The sequence below is a fragment of the Crinia signifera genome, chromosome 11 (assembly GCF_055691185.1).
Source record: "Crinia signifera chromosome 11, ASM5569118v1, whole genome shotgun sequence".
NCBI lineage: Eukaryota > Metazoa > Chordata > Amphibia > Anura > Myobatrachidae > Crinia > Crinia signifera.
The window spans coordinates 106,219,119-106,240,116 of record NC_139227.1 but is presented as its reverse complement, the minus strand read 5'-3'; the positions used below and the strand labels follow the sequence as shown (position 1 = coordinate 106,240,116).

The following is a 20,998-nucleotide window of genomic DNA, read 5'->3' as shown; positions in this document are numbered from 1 at the left end:
CATCACACCCATAGTCTTCTTATTTATGGAATACACACATGGTTAACATTTTGTTTATTTCAGTAAGGACAGCTGTTGCCTTTTATTAGGACTGGATATAACAGACACTTGTCTCCATGTGTTGTACCCACAGTTTGGGCAAGATCATATATTTTGATGAGACAATATGTATAAGTAAATATGAGGAAGAGATGGGGTAGTAGTTTCCTGAAGGTCAGTGAAAGGACACACGAATGGTTTCCCCAAATGCAGCAGATTCTTCAAAAATACATGTGAAAATGTGTCAAATTTGAATTGCAAGTCAAAAATTTATTTTTCCTTCTTAACTTTTCTCTGATTTGAAAACTCATTAATCTTCTTATCTAGCTTTCTCTGCAAATGCGCCTTCTTTGTGGGGTCCATGGAGCGGTCTTTGTATCCGCTTCCAGGGTAAATGACTCCTTCCCGGCTAATTCTTGCACGTGCACTCGATCTGGCTCTTTCACCACAACCATGAATCTGGAAGAGATTGCAAACAGTTACTCGAATCCAAGGATATAGCAAAAATAGGCATTAAATATCAATTGTAAACTCTACAGAATATAACACGGAGCTACCAATATGGTTTGCTAAAGACAAAGATGTACAGTAGGTGTAGTTAAATAGTCGGATAATGGACAAATTAGAAACATTTTCAAATGGAGGCAAACTTTTTTGTAAAAACATCAATTGAAAAGAAGTAGAAAAGTAAAAATTGAGTGTGTATCGGCATTCACAGGGCAGCGTCTGGTGGACTCGCAGCCTTGCGAATCAACCAGAATAAGGTCCTTAGCCCCTAAGCACAGTATTCAATTAGCTGTGTAGACAGCCATTAATTTACGAAAGCACATAGGTCTGGAAACTTGTCCAAACATGGGGTATGTTTTACGCCAATAAAATAAAATCAAACAAAAAAAAAAGCAGTATAATTGTACAAAGTGAAACATCTGGCAAAAATAGCAATAATGCCCTGTTTTTTTGAGAGAAAATGTACAGGGGACAATTGAATGCCTTCCAATTCCAAGCTTGCTGATTCACAATAAAACAGACTATGGGGGTATTCAATTCAGGATCACGGCTGTCGATCCCTACCGACAGCAGTGATCCTGGCCCGTTTGCAGTCTGATCCACAGCTGAATGACAGATGGGATTCAATATCCCGCCTGCCAATCGGCGCAAAGTGGGCGTGGCCGTGAAAACAGTCATGGATTGTCGATCTGCGGCAGAACGGGCCCGACAGCTTCTAAAGTCGGGCCTGTTCTGCCGTGATCCTGCTTCAATGCTGTGGCTATAGGAATAGCGGCGGCACATTGAATCCCCCCCCCATTAACTGCTGTTATGGGCAAACATGGCTGCCCAGACTGGTATGCTGAAAATTTACGAACCTGATGGTTATTGGGACACTCCCCCTAGTGTTAGGACTCCGCAACAAACTTATTTTGTATCATTGCTTCCATGGGTAACCTGTTCCACCCAGGGTAATCCTACACATTGCATCTAAGATGGCTGCTTCGCCTGGTACTTTTTATGGGTGGATTATACAACCCATGGAAGTTATTACCCAAAATGTCTGCACCAACCAGGCAGTTTGCTTATTGTGTTAGGTTCCATTGTTTATATTATTTCTGCGATTCTTATAAATGCTGTATTCTTGTGGGAAAGGAGATTTGGGATGGTGAGAGTGGAACCGCACTGATAGGTGGAGAGTGACCACCCAGAGTTTTTTCTCTCTCTCCTCTTTTGGAAAACCATACATTCTTATAAATGCTGCAATACTAAATCCTTTTATTCACATACTATTTTGGATGTCTGTAAAGCGTCTTACAGAAGAAAAGCTCTATTTAATGAATATTACTACTACTACTACCAGGGGCGCAGACAGCTCTGCTGAGCTCCGGTAATGAGAGGGCATGGCCTATATGGGAGGGTGATTGCCACTACCCCTTATGCAGCAGTGTGTGTGTGTGTGGGGGGGGGGGGGGGAGGGGCAGGTGACCGGTTCGATGGGTGTCAGGGTGCTGTGCTATTACTCCCCCCACAGCTGCCTTTCTCTGCAGTCAGTACACAGCAGCATGTGCTCTGCTGAATAGATGGGTGGACTAATGGACGGACAGGCGAGTGTGGGGGAAAGTGGCGGGGTGGGGGACTCGCCACTTCCCTCTTGGTGCCACTGATTTTTACACACTGGTACAAAGAAAACTGACTAGCCCATCGCGGTTGGTTACGGTTGATAGAACTACAGTGTCTAAGTTGTCAGCCAATAAATAGGTTGACATGTTCATCAATTTTTTTTCTTAATTTTTTGGACTTTTTCATACTATAAGATCTACATGGACTATGATTTGGGATGGTAAAGTGTGCTGAGCACAGGGGCAGTGGAGCAGGTCAGCATGCCGGAAACATAGTGAGCACAGCACTAAAATGAGTGGAAAACGCTCCTTTCGGAGTGCCTGTAACTTTTTCATGTCGCGTTTTGATTGTGTCGATCTTTTTCATGGTTGAACTAGACACTGAAGACTTTTCCATCCACACCCCCGTGACGTGTTAAGCGAATGCTTTACTTCCCAGTACATACCCTGACACAGTTATAGCACATGTCCGCTAGTGCCAACTTAAAGATGGTTTAGGTGATATTTGCAACATTTCACAATTTAGAAGCTCCTCCTAGAACTGCATTTGACAGCACATTGGAGACATTGGAGTTGCCCTTTTTAAATCCTGGTACTACTTTGTTGGGATTTTCTGTAAAATCCCTTTGGTAAATATACCACTTATAGTCCACAAAACATAAAGGAAGCTAATAGAACTACAGTATACAGTACACACACTTTCTGGGTATCAGTGTTCACGTTGCCTGTAGGGCTCACACACATTACCACGCGCTACAGTATAATAATGTTTTCTGTGACCGCAGGGAAACTTGAGAACATGTTTCAGCACTTTGGTAAAAGCCAGCACAAAGAACAAGGTTTTGTCTATGCTTTTAACTGGAGTTTTTCAACACCCCTGTGAACAAAACAGCGTATATCTGCAGCTTGCTGTGTTTTACTTCAATGCCTAGTGTTCTCAGAATTCTGCAATGCTCTGGGCACATCGATGATATATTATTTTGTGCTCTAACAAAATAAATGGACTGAAAAAAGGGAAAGTACAGATCTAGGTTCTCCTTCTCTATTGAGCTGGTCAGACGGACATCCCCTCCTATGTATGGAACCTAAAACTCCAGGATACAAGCCATAGGAGGGTCCCTGGGGATGAGAGAGCTCCTCTATCTATTACAGCACTTGCTGGGGACACATGCTATTAGTTACTCAAATGCTGATAATTTATCGGTCATTACCGCTTGCCCCCTTTCTTTTAAAACATGCGCTGCCCAAAACGACCGACATAAATTTTGTAGTGTTTAGGAGCAATGACTGTTTGGTTCTTAAGCACATCCTTTGTCACTTAAAGCTAACATTTTATACTTATTAACCCTTTGAGTGCCAACAGCTCTGTGAGAGATGCCCAAAATATCCACTAAAAATGCTCGCTCACATTTGTTATATAAATTCAAATAAAAAATGTTGAATAAAAACAGATCATCTTTACCTTATAGAGGAAATATAATAGGTCACTAGATGAATAAAAAAAATTTCCTTGGCAATTTTCACACCTATTTCGACAAATTGCCTTGGCACGCAAAGGGTTAATTATTCAAATTATTTTAGCTGGTCTTAGCTTGTATCACAGACTTTAGTACGACTACTTTATTATTGTTTGTTTTAGGTTTCAAATTTGTGCTACTGAATTTACACACTTAACCCCATCCCAAACTACAGTACACAGCAACACACAGGAATTAGCACAATTACTTTGTTTGGGGCCACTTTATGTATTTTATTATTATTATTTTTTTTAAATATAATAAATGAAGCACGATACGATTAATAAAGATAGATTGGGGAGGACGAGTCTATTTCACAAAGCATCAATACATCACCATGCAAAGAACAATTCGGACCTTCCAAAGTTCAGATATCTTATACAGGCGTGTCCGTATAAACTATTGCTGCAGTTGCGCCAAATATCCTTTTAAGGGCCTGATTCAGGCCGATTAGCAAGACTGCAATTTTTGCAGATGGACAAAACCATGCACTGCAGGTGGGGCAGATGTAACATGTGCTGAGAGAATAATTTGGCTAAGTTATATTGTTTTTGTGCATGGTAAATATTGACTGCTTTATTCTTACTGTAATTTAGATTTCAGTTCACACAGCTCAACCAAATCTCTCTGTACATGTTACATCTTCCCCACCTGCAGTGCAGCATGGTTTTGTCTATCTGCAAAAATTGCAGCCTTGCAAACAGGTCTGAACCAGTTTTCAAGGCTGCCACGTCTTGAATGCGAGACTTAAATATGATGCCTCAAGACCGCACCAATTAATTTGATATGGGACACGTACAGTATATCTGTGTGCGACCGAGTCTGTTGTGCTCTGTATACAAGTTTAGATTTAGTCGCACACAGCTGTACAAGTGTCACCTCTTATGGGTTTCCATGAAGTATTCCGAAGAAAAGGAATTATCATAAGTATAATCCGTTGCTTTCTTCTTCCTACTTCATAGCAGCCATTACAATGGGATGTACCAAAGCAGTAGGGAGGGTAATACAATACCTCAAGCCAAAGCTTGCTGCAACACTTCACTTCCAAATCGAACCTTGGACATATCCAGAGCATAATGTTTGAAAAAAATGTGCAAAGATGACCAAGTGGCCGCCTGGCATATTTCCTTAGCCGAAACCTTTGCCTCTCTTGCCCATGAAACCACCATTGCCCTGGTTGAGTGTGCTTTTATTCCTTCTGGAACCATGCGCCCAACCTTATTGTAGGTAAAGGAAATCACTTCTCTGAACAATCTTGAAATTGTCTGTTTCGTCAGTGCATATCCCTTCTTTGCCCCTTGGGGAACTACGAACAGAGACTCAGTCTGCCTAAAACCGCCAGTCCTATCTAAATAAATTTTGATGGCTCTGACCACATCTAGAGTATGCAACTTTTCCTTTTTCTCATTGGATGGATTAGGGCAAAAGCAAGGTAGAACTATCTCCTGATTCACATGGAAGGACAACACTACTTTGGGCAGGAACAATGGCTTAGTTCTGAGAACCACTCTATCCGGGAACATCTTTAAATATGGATCCTTCATGCAAAAAGCCTGCAGCTCCTCTGGCTGAAGTAATTGCCACCAGGAAGATGACGTTTCATGTCAGGAACTTAAAGTTGGACCTACCCAATGACTCAAAGGTTGCAGACATCAATCCATTCAAAACTAAATTAAGGTCCCATTGCGGAACCATAGACCTAATCCTTGGTCGAATTCTTTTAATAGTCAAAACTTTTTAACCAAGCTATGCTCTGCAAGTCTAATGTCCAACAACGCACTTAATGCTGAAATCTGTACTTTCAGCGGTGATACTGCCAATCCTTTGTTGAATCTGTCACAAAGAAAATGCAGCATATGTGATATATTAGCTTTAGTAAATTCAAATTTGTCTTTAGACCATTCTGCAAATACAGGTATCTTCCATATTCTGTAATACAGATGTACCCGGGCTCATATTTGCAGCGGCTACCACCAGGGGCGTGCGTGCATGAGACGCTCGCGCGCCCTGTGGCAACAGAGCTTTGTGGTGATCCCCGCTGCCTCCCCCACCATCGTCTCCCCTCGCCACCCAGACCCCCCCCCCCTGAACTGGGCAGCATCTCCCTGAAGCGGAGACGGGCAGGGAGACACTGCCCAATTGCCGTGATCCCAGTCTCTGTCGCCGGCGCTCAACAGTGAAAGGCATCTGGCGAACGCCGGCCAAGGATGAGCGGCGCTACATCTGTAAATTACCAATGAAACTTTCTTCCTAGCCTGAAGAAGAATTTTAATTACATCTGGAGACAGATCTTTACTCTCAGCTGTTGCCTCTTAATTTCCAGGCAGTCAAATGCAACTTTTGTGGATCCTGGCAATTCATGGGACCCTGACTGAGAAGGTCGACCGACACCGGCAGGAACAAAGGATCTGCCACCGCCATGCTCTCCACCATCTAAATCCAAGCCCTCCTGGGCCAGTACGGAAGTACAATTATCACTTGACTCTGCTCTGTTCTGATTTTCCATAAAACTCTTTGTATTAGAGAGAAAGGAGGAAAAACATATGCCAAGGAGAACTGCCACTTTTGAGACAGAGCATCCACTCCGCACGACCCCTGGTTCGGGTACCTGGAAAAGAAACGAGTTTCTTGTTGATTGCAGAAGCCATCAAGTCTATCTCTTTTTGGCCAAACTGATTATCAATTGTAATACTGACTCTTAACTCCCATTCTCCTGGCACCACACTTTTGCGACTCAATAAGTCCGCTATCTGATTTTCTTTTCCCGGTACATGCCGAGCTGATATTGACTGAAGATGCTCTTCAGCCCAGGTCATAATACGCCATACCTCTTTCAACAATACTTGACTTTGCATGCCTCCTTGTCGATTGATATATGAAACGTTCGTAGCGTTGTCTGAAAAGATAGGCAGGTGAGACCCTATGATGTCTTTGCAGAAGAATCTCATCGCTAGCCATACCACTCTTAGTTCTCTGTGATTGGAAGAAAACTCCGCCTCTTGAGGTGACCAAACCCTTGACAGGTTTTGCCTAGACCGTGTGCTCCCCAGCCTATGACGCTTGCATCTGTATTGATCACTTCATATCGAGGGCTCATCAAGGACAAAGTTCTTGACTTTAACTGACTGCTCTCCCTCCATCCTAGGGAATGCTTTACCCAGTCTGGAATCCTTATTTGGCGATCCAGGGAAACTTGCCTCTTGGTATAACTTAACAGGAACCATTGCAGAGGCCTCATTCTCCACCTTGCCCAGGGGATGATATCTACCACAGAGGCCATCATCACCAGCAGATTCATCGCTATTCTTAACGATATTTGTATACTTCCTTGAATCAAGAATAGTAATTGCTGGATTTTTTCGCACCTTTTTTGGGATAGCAATATCTGAAAAGAAATGGTTTATCACCACTCCTAAGAACTGAATGTTCTGCGTGGGAACAAGCTGGCTCTTTTCCCAGTTGACAAGCCAACTGTCCTCTTGAATAAAATGAATGACATTCTTTTGCTGCGATAACTTCGCTTTCTGACTGTGCTGAGATCAAGAGATCATCCAAATATGCCCATATCATAATCTTCCACTTTCTGAGACTTTCTATTAACACCACAGGGACCTTTGTAAAGACTCGAGGAGAAGAGGTAAGGCCGAATGGTAGACAAGTAAATTGGTAGTGTTCTTTTCCTATACAAAACCTTAAGTATTTTCTGTAGGAAAGCGCAATAGGAATATGGAAAAGAGCATCTTTTAGATCGATTGACGCTAAATAGTCGTTCCTTCTTAGACCCATCAGAATCAACTTGGTAGTCTCCATGTGAAATTTTCTTCTTTTTATCCAGTTGTTTAGACCTTCTGAAACCTTCAGAAACCTTGGGTGAATTGTAATAGGATAAGAGATTCAGAAAGTGAGAGATTTCTGAATCTCTCATCCTATTACATTTCACCCCTTGTTTATAATGAACAGACGGGAGTAAAAACCCAACTCCTTTTCTGTATCTGGAACTTCGACTGCCCCTGAGTTGATTAGTCCTTTTAAACTCAAAATTAGAGCTTCCCTCTATACACCTGGAGGTGGAAGCTTTGAACTCAAATATCTCGCCATTCTTGGCCTTGAAAATAACTCCAGTCGATACCCCGTGGAGGCCACTTCCAATATCCATTCGTCCTGAATGGTTTGCTTCCAAACTTGTGTAAATTTTAGCAGTCTTCCTGCCACAGGGACTTGTTCCACGTGACATACACTGTCACTGTTTTTGACCGCCCCCCTTGATGGACTGGCGAAAAAAAACGCTCTGGACATACCAGATGCATACCTCTCTCAAAATGGCCTACCAGGCCTATATGACTTAGCTTGCCTAAACGTTTGTCTGGAAGAATAACTAGAAAATCTTCCTCTTCTGCCCTGCGGAAGTCTCACGGACTTACCCACAGACATCCTTTGAATCATGATCCAATTTGCTCCCGAAAAGAAAAGCCCCTTCATACGGGAGAGTGGCCAGTTTATTCTTAGAATGGGAATCTGCCGCCCGTGATCTTAGTCATAAGTCTCTTCTGGCAACCACACCTGATTTTACTGACTTAGCTGAAAAGTCCAAAACATCCAGGGATGCTTCTCAAATGTAGTCCAAAGCCAACTGGACTTAAGCCAAATTTTTACTGATTTGATCACATGAAGCTTTATCCTGCAAGTCCTCTTGCAATGAGTGTGATACGAGTGTGACAAGTTTGTCTATGAATGTTTTGTTTTAAGGTAATTGAGTTCCATCTTGTATCAGAGGAGACATGATGGGGGAAATTTACTAAGATGTGAAATACACTTCACAGGTCATGTTGCTATGGTCAACCAATCAGCAGCTACTTCTTATTTATTGACCACCCTCTAGAAGATAGTAGACAGGATGTGATTGGTTGCCCATAGCAACATGACCTGTGAAGTGTATTTCACATCTTAGTAAATTTCACCCGATATGCTGGGGTTATTGGAGCTGAAAACAACAAGGTCGATGGCTGCTCAAAATTAGTTGTAACAAATTGTGAGTTATTATAGTCACAGTCACTAGATGCTTTGTACAAATACATTAGGTGATCATGTGCCTGGATAATGCCATATTAGGCATTATCACAGCTGATACGTAGTTTGTCAAATAACTGAGAAGGAGTCATTAAGGAGGAGTCCACTGCATAAGGTGGTACTTGTGGATTATCACGGCTCCCACGATGTGCATCGCATAGAAAAAAATCGCATCGCATGCGATTTTTAACAGAAAAGCATCCAAATGCATTGAAATTAGTATCAAACATGTTCAATGGCCCCCAAATGTCATTTTTGAGGCTGTACCACCCCCACTATAAACGCAAACCCGAAGCGTGGCGAGCGCAGTGAGCCCGCGAGGGGCGGCGGTACGCGTCCTACGACCTTTTCATACCCCCACTATCCACGTCGGCGTGGAGTTGAGAATATAAAGTGTGGCGAGCGCAGCGAGTCACCGAGCCCGAAGCGTGGCGAGCGCAGCGAGCCCCGCGAGGGGACACGGATACCTTCACAGGTATACGCGTCCCCTCGCGGGCTTTACAGGTGTCCGCGTCCCCTCGCCACGCTTCGGGCTCGGTGGCTCGCTGCGTTCGCCACGCTTTCTATTCTCAACTCCACGCGGACGTGAATAGTGGGGGTATGAAAAGGTCGTAGGACGCGTACCGCTGCCGCTCGCCACGCTTTGGGTTCGCGTTGATAGTGGGGGTGGTACAGCCTCAAAAATGACATTTGGGGGCCATTGAACATGTTTGATACTAATTTCAATGCATTTGGATGCTTTTCTGTTAAAAACGCATGCGATCAAATCGCATGCTTTCAAATCGCATGCGATTTTGTTAAAAATGGTAAAAAAACCTGCAAAAATCGCATCCAATCGCATGCCACTATATATGGCATGCGATGGCATGCGATGGGAGCCGTGATAATCCACAAGTACCCATAAGGTTATAATTTAGCTATATAAGACAGGGATATTCTACGGGGACTTTGGAATTCGCTCAAGGACGCAGCAGACGTGCTACGTTAGTCCCGGTGTTACCCGTGCTGATTGCTGGAATTCCCCAATCGTAGAGGATTCGGCTGATGCTACAATAACCAGTGATGTATTGATGCTTTTAACTTGAAGTATATCTCAAATGAACTGCTATTTACGGCATAACCATATTAGGAATCATTTACTTAAATTGTATTAATAAACTAAGCTTTATCTACTGATTCATATTTTGTTTCATAGATATGTGAGTGCCTGTCCAGTGAGGCAGTGAGTGCAGTAAGAATTGGGAATTATTCCAAACTGTCATTTTGGTGCAGCAAGAGCATTACCAAATTCTAAGGGCCAGTGAGGCTTCATAGAAACTGAGCTAGAAATACGCAACCTTTTCAGAACGCTTTCCATTTTCTTCTCCATCGCATCCTTTAAGGTGGCCCCATCCTCCAAGGGGATAGTTGTCCGCATAGTAACCTCCAACACTGCTGCGTCAATCATAGGGACACTACACCACTTTATAAATTCCTCATAACCGATAGGCTACATTCGATCAAATCCCTTAAATGATCCTACTCTCTTGTCAGCATTAAGCCACTCTTTAGATAGGATATCTTTGACAACCTTGAGCGCGGGAAAACACCTGCCTCTTTTAGACCTGTCCTCAAACAAGGCATCATACCTCCGATTTCACAGGCTGCTTATAGTTCAGAGTTTTATATAGGTCTTTTAATACCACTTTTATCAACTCCAGGTTAAACAATCGCTCATCTTCCACTATTTCACCCGATTCAGCGCTAGAATCAAAAGGAACCATCTTTATCAGAGTAAACTTCTCCAGATCCAAACTCTTCATCGTGATCCAAACTGGTCTGAGATTTAGATCTTTTACTACTTAACAATTCATCCTTGGTCACAAAATTATTTTTCATCCAGCTCATTAGCTCAGTAAGTTGAGATGGCAAACTGGGACCTGATGCTCCTTTCTTAACACAATCCTGACAGTGAGCCTCTTCTCCTACAAGGTTTATCACATGTAGGACAACTTTTGGCAGCATTCTTTTACTTATACAGCTTCTTCTTAGGTGCTGAAGGCAAAATAACCAGTCCTCCATGAGGACTTACCTGGGCAGCGGTACATTTGGTTTGGGAGAGGACTCCTCCATCATGCTGATCCACACCTGGCATCCAACAGCCACCATAGCACCTATTACACCGGCAAGGCGTTTTAAATACCGGCACTTCCGGTATTTGGAACGCACGCGGCCTGCCTGTGGAACGTAGACCGCGTGCAAAGAGTGCGCCCGCTGGAAGTATCTGCACATCACATCCGGCACTTCAGAGACTGCGGCCGCGGCTAGATACCACCGCCGCCTGCAGTGAACACAACGGACTCTCTGCTCGCCCTGGACATCCCCGAAGCCTCTGCCTTGACCACGCCGTTTTAGGACGCCAGCAGCACACCCGCCAGGACCTAGCTGCATGCAGAGGGAAAGGAGTCCATGCTACCAGCCAGGACCATGAATAGGGTAAGGCGCCACCCGCCCTCCACTGCCCAGGACTCCGTAGCATAACCAGCTCGCTGGGAACAAAAATAACAAACACTCAAACTAACTACCGGTACAGACAGAGGAGACAGGAAAAAGACTAAGGCTATAGGGGAGGTGCTCAGCTATATAGGGAGGAGGAAGAGCAGGGGCTGGATCTTGGGGAAAAATCTACTTGTCTATGAAGTAGGAAGAAGACATTTTAATACTTTTGTATGATCTGGGCTCCCGATTTTTTCATTGCATGCCACTACTTAAGGCATGCAATGCAATGCAATGTGATTTTTCATTGTAAAGACCTGATTTTTAATTGTATATAGTCAACCATGGGTGATTTCATACCCCCACTATCCAACTACGCATGGAGTTGAATTTATATAGTGTGGCGAGCACAGCGAGCCACCGAGCCCGAAGCGTGGCGAGTGCAGCGAGCCCCGCGAGGGGACGTGAATAACTTTACATGTATTCTGCGTCCGCTGGCCACGCTTCGGGCTTGGTGGCTCGCTGCGCTCGCCACACTATATAAATTCAACTCCATGCGTAGTTGGATAGTGGGGGTATGAAATCACCCATGAGTGAAAAATCACATTGCATTGCATTGTATGCCACTATATTGCATGCGATGCGATGCAATGAAAAAAAATCGGGCGCCCAGATAATACATAAGTACCGACATTTTAATTTTATTGTGAATGCTGTATATCCTTGCATGTCAGTTTTGTACTTTATATAAAATACATTTAGGAAAATAAGTTGTTAGTCAGATTTAAAACTTAATTCCTCTCTTTATATTTCTGCTTCCCATCAATACAAGCGTTAGTCAAGGTGTGATGTTTGTCAGGTGACTGAGTGGATATATGGAATGCTGTGTGATGTTTGTCGGCATGCGGTGCTGATATATGGATCTCTGTGTGATACAGACGTGTCCTGAATAGGATAGGACAGGCAGGCAGATTTCTCATAATCGTAATATTAAAATGATTTAAAGGGCAGGAAATTACGGGATAACAATCTGTATATAAAAATCTGACAATGTTGTTACCGTGGATGTAAATTCTACCGTAAATAGACATTTCTTTTATTAGGGAAATGCTCTGAAGAAAATGAATGACCCCGCTGTTCCGTGCACAGAACACAACAGGAATGATCAGTAACCGCGATTTGCATGAAGGCTTACAATCGTAAAAATTCACATTCTGCAGCATTGGTTTAATCTGCTCATGATTTCAGTGTGCGATAGTGTTGAGCGGTCGGAGATTCAGACTCTCTAGGACGCTGTGTGGTACGCTAGCAAACGACTTTACTTACAATGTGTTCTATGCCAAACTCATAATTCTCTCATAATACATTCAGACAGCGCCTGGAACACACACAGGCAGACAGAAGCCAACACTGCAGTCTAATCTAATAGATAATACACTGATTGAACCTCTACTAAAACCACACTCTGACAGACAAGCACAATTAAGGGAAGGGTACGTGCCCATGTCTGCTGCAGTCCTCAGATGGCTGGTCTATTGATCACTATGAAGGCTGCATTGTGACTACTTAAAGCCGCACCACCGTGAAAACCATTACGGCCTCAGCTTAACTGAAGAGCTGGGTACACACTTGTACAGTTCCGAGTTCAGATGAGCATGCAGATTCAGTGTACGCACTATAACAATCCACCATCTGATGTGTGATCATCATCCCTCGACACCCATCAGCTACAAAGGTTGTAACACAAGGCCTAATTCACGTTTGTACGCCCATGTCTGCGTTTTTTCAAGCTACAGACTTGCTAATCTTCGCAAGTGAAGCTGACGCCTGTGAACGGACATAGACGCCCACCAGAGGCATCACAATGTGTTTAGCAACTGCACACACATACACAGCATTGTCGCAATAATGAGGAACATCAACTCCTCCAGTGAATGGACACTACCATTGTGTTGCCACTCCCCTTTACCTCGCTTCCTGTTAATCACTCCTACCTTGGCGCATACACAGTGCCGGGTTGGGATCATTTGGTCTATTGCATTATGGTAGAAAGTCATTAGGTCGAATCCATTAGGTCGACATGCTAAAAGGTCGACATGATTCTAGGTCGACATGGGAAAAGGTCGACATGATTCTAGGTCGAAAGGTCATTAGTTCGACAGGTCATTAGTTCGACAAGGTCATTAGTTCGACATTGTCTATGTCGACATTCACAAGGTCGACATGGGGTTTTTCACTGTTTTTTTACCTGAATGTCAACACAGTCGACGTGGACACAGTTTAAAGTGCGCTGCGCTCGCTATGCGTCGGGCACGGTGCCTCGCTACGCTCGGCACACTATTTTATTCTCCCACCACGCCCTAGTGGATGGTAGGGCATGAAATACCGCCTGTCGGCACATGTTGGCTCAAAAAACAGTGAAAAACTCCATGTCGACCTTGTGAATGTCGACATAGACAATGTCGAACTAATGACCTTGTCGAACTAATGACCTGTCGAACTAATGACCTTTCGAACTAGAATCATGTCGACCTTTTCCCATGTCGACCTAGAGTCATGTCGACCTTTTAGCATGTCGACCTAATGGATTCGACCTAATGACTTTCTACCATAATGCAGTAGACCAAATGACCGCATCCCACAGTGCCACATCAGCACATGCACACTCTCAGTTGCGCGAACACTGGCATACAATCATGAATAAGGCCATTGCATCTGACCAAAATTAGAGACCAATGTCCAATACAGGGCACACGGGGCCTGATTCTTGTTGGTAGGTAAAGTGAAAAGCAGGCATCTGTGCAAAACCATGCAGGTGAGATCTGATATAACGGGATGCGGGAGACCGACGCTGGAATCCCATCTACTGCAGGGTGACCAGTGCCAGAATACAACATCAGTTAGGATCCTGGTGCCGGATTGGAGTTGGAGATCGAACCCGCTTGCATGTTCGACCTCCAACTCGGACATCCTCCCGGCAGTAGGACTGCAAGCGATAGATCACATGCAAAAGGACCGCATAAGATATATCGCATGTGATCCTGACTCCCATGAAGGTCCCAGGCAGCTCAAGGGCGATCAGCTGCGACTGCTCCAGCTGGAGTGTATGGGGGGGCTTTAGAGTGGAAGCTGTTTCTGAAGGAGTCATCAGAAGCTTGTACATTGGACCTTTTTGTGATCGATTCGCTCAGACCCGAATTCGGCCAGTGTTCTTCTATTGTGCGTATACACATGCGCAGAACCATTTCTGTGCATGTCCGTACGCAGGGAGCGAGCAAACTCGTCGAGAAGTCCGGTCGCCGAGTGCTCACTCCTGGCCTTCTGAGCAAGGGGTGGAGAGGGGCGTTGCGGCCTGATCAGGGTCATTACCATATGCGCACGCCCTGCGTTTCATGGGTGTTTCCATGCAAAAGCAGGGCGTGCATATAGAAATGCTGTCGTGATGTGCGTCTGGGGGGCGGACAGCTGACTTAACCGGATGTCCGCTGCCCGCCCATATCCCTGCTTTTCTTTGCTCTCGCGCATCAGCGGTCGCTGACCATCGAATGATGGGGGAGGTTCCCACAGGCATACGAATGGGTGTTAACATTAAACATCCATCCACATGCCGACCGGCCGAATTCAGCATGCGAATGGGCGGCGCTGGCGATCCATTGGCTAGGTGGGATTTGGTACATTTGCTTCGGCCCGTGCACGGCTCTGAGCCAAGCCATCACAATAACGGCCATTGTCACAATCCTTCCCTGGGCAGTAATGATCAGTGTGTAGAACGTCTGGAGCAGTATATACAGGACAGTTATAATCACCAGAATAGTCATTTCAGGGAATGAGAACTGCATTACTATAAAAAACAAAGCACTGGGAAAGCCATCAGAGGGCGATTGGTTTGCATGTTATCTGGTTATCCACTAAACATGGGCTAATTAGGGATCCCATAGGAATGCTCTGGTAGCAGCTGCTCTTACACAATTTGTAGGCATTTAAAACACGTCATGTGATGCGGCATCTCTCACTTAATTGGGTAGCGGGGCATATGGGGACAAGTTTATTAACTCCTTAGGACAGGACAAATCTATTTGCTGAGGCAACAAAGTGCGCCAGTGCTTCTCACTGCTGTCCTCAGATGCCTCTCACATTCCATTCTCGCTGCTGCCTGGAATAATCATCAGCTTAGAATTCTCTCTCTCTCATGCAGGGACAGTGTGAAATGGGAATAGATGCACAAAGGCGCAGTGCTCTGGCCCTGAATGCTGACCCCCTCTGTACGGTGGGCACATAGGACTGGTGCCCGGGTATGGCACATATACAGAGTGGATTCGTGGATCAAAGAAGGGTGATGATTACGGATGGGAATTGAATGAAGTTCTGCCGAAGGATCCAATGTTTCCTCGCAAGCTTTATATTATAGTGGCAATATCTGGGGGGGGGACGACGTGTCTGACTGCAAACACTGGGCTTGCAGAGTGGTCTCAGATGTACAGTAATACATCTTAGAGGCCCCAAATCTCGGCACATATTGTAATGTGGCACTTCTGTGCCAGCTGTTGTGAAACTACAAATCCCATCATGCCCTGCCACAGTTTTGCTATTAGGGAATGCTAAAACTATGGCAAGGCATGCTGGGATGTGTAGTTTGACAACAGCTGGAGGGCCACAGTTTGGACAGGCCTGATGTAGACTGTCTGCATTACAGTAATTGTTTTAAGTAAATGTGGAAGTGGAAACCACCCGTTCACACAGCTACACCTGGCCAGTAATGAGTCAGGCATCCAATGAATGGATCAGGGAAGGTGGGCAACTATTTCAATGGGTATGGATCATAGGGTCGACAAGAGGAAGGTCAACATGCAATAGGTTGAACACTGAAGGTCGACATGCATCACTTTTTTACCCGAATGTTGACATGGACACTAATAAAGCTGCTAGCCATGCTTTAGGCACGGTGACTCGCTACACTCGGCACACGATTTTATTCTCACGCACTAGTGGACGGTAGGGCATGAAATATCGCCTGTCGGCACATGTCGGCTCCAATAAAAAAAAAAAGTGAAAAACCCAATGTCGATCTTTTGTATGTCGACCTAATGCATGTGTCGACCCAATGACCCTGTCGACCTAACACCATGTTAACCTTCAGACATGTCGACCTTCATTGGTCGACCCAATGCATGTTGACGTCGACCTAGTGCCGTATACCATTTCAATTGGCAGGTCACAGATGCCGATTCAGTCATTTGATGATGCAAAGGTCAATCCGGTCTACTACGGGGATAGCAACAGTAAGCGAATATAAAAGATACAGAAATCACTGCTTACACAAGCCTGCAATCATCTCTACTAGTCCCTGCAATCATCTCTACTAGTCCCTGCAATCATCTCTACTAGTCCCTGCAAACATCTCTACTAGTCCCTGCAATCATCTCTACTAGTCCCTGCAATCATCTCTGCTAGTCCCTGCAATCATCTCTGCTAGTCCCCGCAATCATCTCTGCTAGTCCCCGCAATCATCTCTGCTAGTCCCCGCAATCATCTCTGCTAGTCCCCGCAATCATCTCTGCTAGTCCCCGCAATCATCTCTACTAGTCCCCGCAATCATCTCTACTAGTCCCCGCAATCATCTCTACTAGTCCCCGCAATCATCTCTACTAGTCCCTGCAATCATCTCTGCTAGTCCCTGCAATCATCTCTGCTAGTCCCCGCAATCATCTCTGCTAGTCCCCGCAATCATCTCTGCTAGTCCCCGCAATCATCTCTGCTAGTCCCCGCAATCATCTCTGCTAGTCCCCGCAATCATCTCTACTAGTCCCCGCAATCATCTCTACTAGTCCCCGCAATCATCTCTACTAGTCCCCGCAATCATCTCTACTAGTCCCGCAATCATCTCTACTAGTCCCCGCAATCATCTCTACTAGTCCCCGCAATCATCTCTACTAGTCCCCGCAGTCATCTCTACTAGTCCCTGCAATCATCTCTACTAGTCCCTGCAATCAGCTCTACTAGTCCCTGCAATCATCTCTACTAAGGTGCGTACACACAGGGGCGATTTTGTGCAAAATGGCGGGAAATATGGTCGCTGAGCGACCATATTGCCCGCAATGGGAGTGTGCACCGGCGATATATCGCCGGGTGCGCGCTCCCGTTTTTGCCCCTGTGGTGATCGCTGATTGCAAGAACATGCTCCATCTCTGGTCGCTGATGTAAAGGAGAAACTGAGCAATATATTGCTCAGCCATATACTGCTCAGCAATATATGGCTGAGCAATATATCTCCCCCGTGTGTACACAGCACTAGTCCCTGCAATCATCTCTATTAGTCCCTGCAATCATTTCTATTAGTCCTTGCAATAATTTCTATTAGTCCCTGCAATCATCTCTATTAGTCCCTGTATCTTGTCATATGAACAGTCCCACTTTGATAAAATGGCTGAAATGTAATAGGGTGAGGGAATCAGGAACTGAGAGATTTGGTAAGAAATTTTCAGGGTTTTTTAAAGCGGCAATCATTTACACTGCTGATTTTGCAATGTAAATGATTGGCAACATACAATGCAACATACAATGCTCCCGCGGACACTCACATACCGCTGGGACCACGCACCTACAGTACAGCTGTGTGATCCGATTACCTCACGGCAACATACAATGCTCCCGCGGACACTCACATACCACGCACCTACAGTACAGCTGTGTGATCTGATTACCTCACGGCAACATACAATGCTCCCGCGGACACTCACACACCACTTCAGCTGACCGCTGGGACCACGCACCTACAGTACAGCTGTGTGATCCGATTACCTCACGGCAACATACAATGCTCCCGCAGACACTCACATACCACGCACCTACAGTACAGCTGTGTGATCTGATTACCTCACGGCAACATACAATGCTCCCGCAGACACTCACATACCACGCACCTACAGTACAGCTGTGTGATCTGATTACCTCACGGCAACATACAATGCTCCCGCGGACACTCACACACCACTTCAGCTGACCGCTGGGACCACACACCTACAGTACAGCTGTGTGATCTGATTACCTCACGGCAACATACAATGCTCCCGCGGACACTCACACACCACTTCAGCTGACCGCTGGGACCACACACCTACAGTACAGCTGTGTGATCTGATTACCTCACGGCAACATACAATGCTCACACGGACACTCACATACCGCTGGGACCACGCACATACTATTCCCAAGCACATACCTTTTATCTGTTTTGTATATAGGTCAACAGTATAAAGATCGACAGTCAATAGGTCAACCACTATTAGTCGAGAGGCCAAAGGTTGGACACATGAGTTTTTCATGAACCCCTCCCCCCCCAAAAAAAAAAAAAACTAACTTGTTCATACTTTATCATCACAGTTGGCATAAAGGGAGTATATAATAGTGTGCCCAAAGCATGGTGAGCTTGGCGATGCACGCGAGGGGAAGTGGCACACTGATACCATGTCAATGTCGACTGTTTTCAACATAGACAACAATAAAAATAAAAACAACTCATGTCAACCTTTTCCCATGTCGACCGTTTGTGTCAAACTTTTGACCATGTGGACCTAATGCATGTCGACCCTTTTCACGTGTCGACCTTTGGCCTGTCGACCAAAAGACTGTTGTCCTAATTACGGTCAACAAAACGATGCACACCCATGCCATCCATGTCTGTTCCACCGGCTGTAATTGCTTCCCAGAATGCCCTGCAGATGTCACTTTGGGGTGAATACAAAATTATGCGGAGGGAAAGTCTGGGTTCCACCAAAAGGTTTATTGGACTCATATACAGTGAGACAGAAGTGCCGCAATGGGGTCTTTAGGACAGTGGTGGTAATGGTGGGGGAGTTGTGCCACTAAGTGGTGAGGTAATACTACAGAGAATCTAATGCTACTGGAGGGTGGGAGGGTCTGTACTGTTACAATAGGATCTATGGACATTTTTTTTGGGGGGGGGGGGGGGGGGGGGGGGGGCTTTTGATATACCGGCCTTGCCATTTTTTTTTAATAAAATAGTTGAGTAAACGGTCAAAAATATGATCGTATCTTCATTTAAATCTGAAAAAATTTCTTAGTGCATTTTGGGGACAAGTTAATTGGTAAATATAGTAACAAAGGTCACCAAAAGCCAGTCATTTAGATCCGGTGCGTAGGAATAATTACAACTGTGTAATAAAGTAGTTCCCCTTTAAAATCTGGCCTGTGTTTGGAACTAAAGGCAGTAATGAGAAACACTGTCTGTAACCTACTAAACCATCAGGCACCTGAGGGATCCCTTCCAGCAAGCAAGTCTAGTAAATGCATTGCAGGCGGCAGGAGGGCCAATCACAACATCATTGATTACCTCTGGAATATGGTGACTGAGGCAGAAGCGTTTATTGCAGTGAGTGCAGAAATCCCCCACCGTCACAACACTCGCCTTGCATTTAGCAAAACCACAAGTGTTGTCCGCCTTCACAACAGCCGCAATAAGAGCATCGAAGCCGTCCACCTCTGAGTTCTCTGCCTCCGCTTTAACATCATTTTTACCTGAAAGTGACAGAAAAAAAATATGAACTGATTACATTCTATATATAATAAGGTACTTGTTTCCTAGCACGGCCACAATCTTTGGGATCGTGTACCTTTAAGTTAAGGTACACGATCCCAACGATGGACCCGATTTCCTTTGAAATCAGGTCCATTTTGCCGGCAAAGGTAAAAAATCGGGGGGCATCGCGTCGGTCGGGACCATTAACATTGGTCACGACGCGACCGACGCGATACCCCCCATTTTGCCATAGGCTTCAATGTTAAAATATTTTTTAACATTGAAATCGTGAGCATCGCGTCGGTCTTGTGCCATTATAATGGCACAAGATGAGATGGACTTGATTAAGTCCATCTCACATTGAAAAAAATGTGAAAAATGTGAAATGGGACAATATGACCCATTTCACATTATATATGGCCCCGTCGTCACCCCACGATAGACGCCAACCCGAAGCGTGGCGATCGCAGCGAGCCCGCGAGGGGCGGCGGTGCGCGTCCTCCGACCTTTTCATTCCCCTACTATCCACGTCGGCGTGGAGTTGAGAATATATAGTGTGGCGAGCCCGAAGCGTGGCGAGCGCAGTGAGCCCCGCGAGGGGACGCGTATACCTGTGAAGTTATACGCGTCCGCTCGCCACGCTTCGGGCTCGGTGGCTCGCTGTGCTCGCCACACTTTATATTCTCAACTCCACGCCGACGTGGATAGTAGGGGAATGAAAAGGTCGGAGGACGCGCACCGCCGCACCTCGCGGGCTCGCTGCGCTCGCCACGCTTCGGGTTGGCGTCTATCGTGGGGTGGGGTTTACGTTGAAAAATTTGGGGGTCTAGAGAATATTTTACATTGAATCCAATGTAAAATCGGGTCCCAGGGACCCTATTCACATTTGATTCAATCAAAAAATCGGGTCGGTCGCATGCGACCAAATCGCATGCGATCGACGCGATTTTTCCGACACGACCACCCCGATGTAAATCGGAGTGGCCGTGCTAGGAAACAAGTACCTATAATAATAAGGGGGGTATTCAATCTCCGCTGCTATTTCCGACAGGGAAATAGCGGCGGGCACCTATTCATTGCGGTCTTGTCCGACAGCATTGAAGATGTAGATCGACAGAACGGGCCGGACTCTGAAAGCTGGCACTAGTTTTGTCGATTACGGCCGTGAATTGTCACGATCGTGGCCGAATCTCTACAATCCACGGGCATTTACACAGAGATTCCCCCTTTCCACCGATCGGAACATTGAATCCCAT

General features: G+C 45.3%; 1 protein-coding gene across 1 annotated transcript in view; it reads right to left on the bottom strand.

Annotated features, from left to right (window-relative positions):
• Positions 1-37: 37 nt before the first annotated feature.
• Positions 38-20,998, bottom strand: part of IGHMBP2 (immunoglobulin mu DNA binding protein 2) — a 70,410-nt gene continuing 49,449 nt past the window's right edge. The window contains exons 14-15 of the mRNA XM_083164126.1: positions 19,557-19,741; positions 38-498 (exon numbers count right to left, since the gene is read on the bottom strand). Of these exons, the coding sequence (XP_083020252.1) occupies positions 310-498; positions 19,557-19,741 (374 nt within the window). The 3' untranslated portion in view covers positions 38-309. The remainder of the gene's footprint in view (positions 499-19,556; positions 19,742-20,998) is intronic.